The sequence below is a fragment of the Frankliniella occidentalis genome, unplaced genomic scaffold (genome assembly GCF_000697945.3).
Source record: "Frankliniella occidentalis isolate FOCC.00 unplaced genomic scaffold, Focc_3.1 Scaffold163, whole genome shotgun sequence".
In the NCBI taxonomy this organism is placed as follows: Eukaryota; Metazoa; Arthropoda; class Insecta; order Thysanoptera; family Thripidae; genus Frankliniella; species Frankliniella occidentalis.
This window is the reverse complement of record NW_026267289.1, coordinates 82,587-86,661: the sequence shown is the minus strand read 5'-3', so window position 1 is coordinate 86,661 and position 4,075 is coordinate 82,587. Positions and strand designations below refer to the sequence as shown.

The 4,075-nt window shown below is 60.7% G+C and overlaps 1 protein-coding gene across 3 annotated transcripts in view; it reads left to right on the top strand.

The window, feature by feature from the left end:
* LOC113209070 (uncharacterized) overlaps window positions 1-4,075 on the top strand; it is an 89,448-nt gene that overhangs the window by 76,636 nt on the left and 8,737 nt on the right. The window contains exon 1 of one of the 3 annotated variants that reach the window (XM_052271455.1): window positions 2,855-3,383. The exons of 1 other annotated variant lie outside the window; for it this stretch is intronic. In XM_052271455.1, the coding sequence (XP_052127415.1) occupies window positions 2,874-3,383 (510 nt within the window). In that variant the 5' untranslated portion in view covers window positions 2,855-2,873. Of the gene's footprint in view, window positions 1-2,854; window positions 3,384-4,075 lie in introns of those variants that run through there. One more of the 3 variants, XM_052271456.1, reaches the window with a different exon arrangement.

Genomic DNA, 4,075 nt, shown 5'->3' with positions numbered 1-4,075 from the left:
TTACATGGTGTGATTAATGTCTCACTAATAAAAATCGAAACGAAGTTTCAAAAATTTAGAGGACTATTTAAGCGGCACCAAGCGGAAGGGATGACCGCGCGAATGGAAGGTGATATCATAAGGTGTTAACCAAGCACTCGTAGACTTTTATAATGAGTAATTCCCCCTCGATTCCCGGCCGATTTCACAAGTAATTTCCACCCTGACCAAATCTGTAAAAAGCACCGTTCCTAAGTAAATATCCGCGGGGGGTCCTTTTTCTTTATTTCCTATTTGACGACTTTGCGCGACGGTGCGCCCGCGCGGGGCGACGCGACCACACGACACGTGTGCGTCTGTGTCTTTCCCACGATACGCGCCCGCGATACGGTATGACGCTTGGGGCTGCAAACATAAAAGGCAGGAAGAGGGGCGGCGAAAGAGGGGGGGGGGAGAAAGTTGGAGTCAAAGTCACAACATCAAGTCTCAGTAGGCCTCCCGCTCGCGCGGTATATAGGCAGCCATACAGCCCCGCCGAGCACGAGCGTCCAACGGGCGTGCCTACCCGGCAGGCGCCAAAGAGAGCGCCCTCACCGTAGGCCGCCCCGCCGAGCACGAGCGTCTAACGGGCGTGCCTACCCGGCAGGCGCCGAGAGAGCGCCCTCACCGTAGGCCGCCCCGCCGAGCACGAGCGTCTAACGGGCGTGCCTACCCGGCAGGCGCCGAGAGAGCGCCCTCACCGTAGGCCGCCCCGCCGAGCACGAGCGTCTAACGGGCGTGCCTACCCGACAGGCGCCAAAGAGAGCGCCCTCACCGTAGGCCGCCCCGCCGAGCACGAGCGTCTAACGGGCTTGCCTACCCGGCAGGCGCCAAGAGAGCGCCCTCACCTCACCGTAGGCCGCCCCGCCGAGAACGAGCGTCCAACGGGAGTGCCTACCCGGCAGGCGTTAAGAGAGCGCTTCACCGCAGGCAGCCCTGTCGAGCATCAGCGTCTAACGGGAGTGCCTACCCGGCCGGGGGACCCCGTTGGGCCCGTTGTCGGGCGGCTGCTCGTATCTGGCGGAGCCTGGATGCTGTATTCGCCCGCCGGCCGGCCGGTTTGCGTTGTTGCTGGTTTTGTCCGCGCCCCTTTCCGCCACGCCCCGCCACGCCCCGCCACGCCCCGCCGCAGTCCAACCAGCCGGCTCGCGTGCCCGGGGGGCACACTAGTCCTTGGCGGGGCTGTGGGAACGCGCCCCGCGTGTCGCCGACGCGCGCACTCCCGCGCACACATGTGTGCACACACACACACACACACACACACAGGCGCGCGCGCGCGCGCACACAGCCACTCGTGGGACACGCTGCGATCTCTGCCTCACGTGCGGTATGCCTGCCGCCCGCCCAGCAAGGAATTTTTCTTGCGAAGCGTATGGGTCCCAGCGGCTGCCTGGGCAGCACGTCACCGCGCGTATAGTTCACCGCGCACGCCCGTTGCACGGGCACCGCAAGAAGAAGTCTATGACTTACGCCCCACCCCCGCGCGGGTACAATACTGGGCTCGGTTTTGCAGAAATGCAAATAACGAAACCGAGAATGAGGCCGATAGCCCGGCCCCGCCGCAGACGCGCCGGCCGCCAATAATAACGAACCGCAATAGCGATGCGAGCTTGCTTCATGCCGACGGTGTTATTTCCTTTTCCATTATTTTATTGTTTTGGGGGGCAAACGGAGCGTGACTCTGCGCGCGTGGCGGCGCAAGGCGGGGCGGGGCGGGGCGGGGCGGAGGGCGTTCCTCTCTCTAGGCGTTGCATTACCCCCGCCATCCCGGTCATAATAAATGACCACAGCTGGACCGGGCCGGGCGGCCTGGGCCAACACAACAGAACGTGACCAGCCAATGAGAGTGCAGCCGGCTGGCGGCACTGACGAACATTGACCTCTTTTCGTACCCGGTGCGCCAGCTGCTGCGGGCGGTCATTTTCACCTGCAGGGCCCCGACTACGTGCAATGTGGGTGAGAATTATTTTCCAGCAACAGGTGTGTAGTTTTGCTAATGAAACAATAAACCAGTGGGCCAGTAGTGCTGCTCAGATCGGGCCGGAGACGCGAGCTGCGCGGTGTTGAACGTGGCAGTGCTAATCAGAGAGAGAGAGAGAGAGTTGCAACGTCAAAAGAAGCCAAATCGCGTATAGCGGTACATTTTGGCGGCGCTACGGCTGCCGCCTTTGGGATGTGCCGGAGGAAGTCGCAGGTCCCGCCCATCCGCGGCGGCGAGTCGCCCCACCCCGCCCCACCCACCCCGCCCCACCCCACCGCGCCCCACCCGGCCCTGCCCCAACGGGCCGCCACACCTCCACACCGCGGGTCAGATTGGCGAATAGCAGCGCCCTCCCCCCTCCCGGTCGGGCCCTTATATGGTCCCGTGTCCACTTATGTTTTCACGCCTATGATGGAGGCCAATATCGCCACGGTGAGCTAGCTAGCTAGGCGAGCAAGGTAGATACACAGCTCCAAAATGAAACACTTTTGAAAACGAAATCTCTTTCGCTTCAAACAAATTCATTGAAATGTCCTACCTCAGTGGTCAAACTACTTTGCACTTTAGTAAATTTCGAAATGTTTTTAGGTAACTCACACACATCGCACCTAATTGTCTACGGAAACCGACGGAAATTCCGTGTTTAAGGTACTTTTTTGCCAAGTTTTTTCTGAATAAATTGCGCTTTAGTTACAAAACCGCTTGAAAAGTAAAATTTCTCTTATTTGGCATACGTGAATGAATGTGGCATTCGGCAACTCGTCGTCGATCGATTGATCGGGACAGTAAGTCAGCCGCGCTGCGCGTCCTGCTCACTTGAGGCGCCCGTGACGTCAAAGTGACGTGTCCCGGCGGTTGGTATGGCGCGACCCGCATGTGTTCGCGGGCAGGTGATTGCCGACTCCCCTTCCCCCCACCCGAGCCCTTATCTGCTAGCGCTCTACGCCCGTCTCCGTCGCACCTGGTTGGTCGCATCCGCGGCCGAACGTACACGGCGGTGGTGTCACCGAGGCGGGTGAACCTGGCAGGCGTCGCTGATTATACCCGAATCAGTTGGGCGGGTGGCGTCGCGACGCTCGGAGCGTCCCCCCGGTGCGGTTGTGCGGTGACGGTGAACGCAGGTAGTGATGCGCGGGTCGAGCGCGCCCGCCAGCGGCGTCGCGGCGGACTCGTTCAGGGCGTTCCCCGGGCACACCATGAGCCCCGTGCGCAGGCTGGTGGACGGCGGCATCCACGCCGCCCTCCAGTACGCCGTCCCGGTGGCCCGGCGCCTCCGCTCCGCGCTGTCCGAGGACCACCAGGTACTGCGACGGCACCAGAACACTTGTGTGTTTGGAACGTGCTGTTCCGAAACATTATCGGGTTTGCTCTCCCAACAAACCGGGTACGAGTCCTTGCCGACGCTAACAATTAAGTTTTATTTCGGTGGGTTACTTTTCCGCGCGGCTGCTTCCGCGACAGCCTGGCGACAGCGCCTCGTGTCCCAGGTACCCGTCCACTACAAACTACCTGCAAGGGTTTCGCATGCGACAGAGACGTACGCTGATACGCCGGGATCCTTACGTCAGCGGGTTTGGAGAGGGGGGGGGGGGGCAGGATCCGCTTGGTGTCCGGCGGCATCCTGTCCTGCGGGGACCCGTCGTAGTACTCGTCGTCGGGGACCTGACCCGCAGCCCGCAGCGGCGAGCGACGTTGACAAAACACTGCGGGAGCGGCGCCGCATCTTATGGCCCATCATTTTTTAGTTTTCATAAAATATTCCCAGCTCGCCTGACGGACGCGTCTGAGGCTCAGTCTGAGCAGGCTCGGTGGGGTGCCGGGGGAGCAGCTTTCTGATCGCTCTCTCGCTGACCGACTAATCACCACCGTCACGATCACAAATTAAGAAATGAATCATCACTATCTCCGCCGATACACACACTCACAGGACGCACGCACTCTGATTGAAGCAGCGGCGTGCCATATCATCCTGCTCCGCGGAGCGCCCAAATCCTCCCTCGCTCTCTCTTTGTGTCCCTTCTCTCTCTCTTTCTCTCTCTCTCTCTCTCTCTCTCTCTCTCTCTCTCTCTCTCTCTC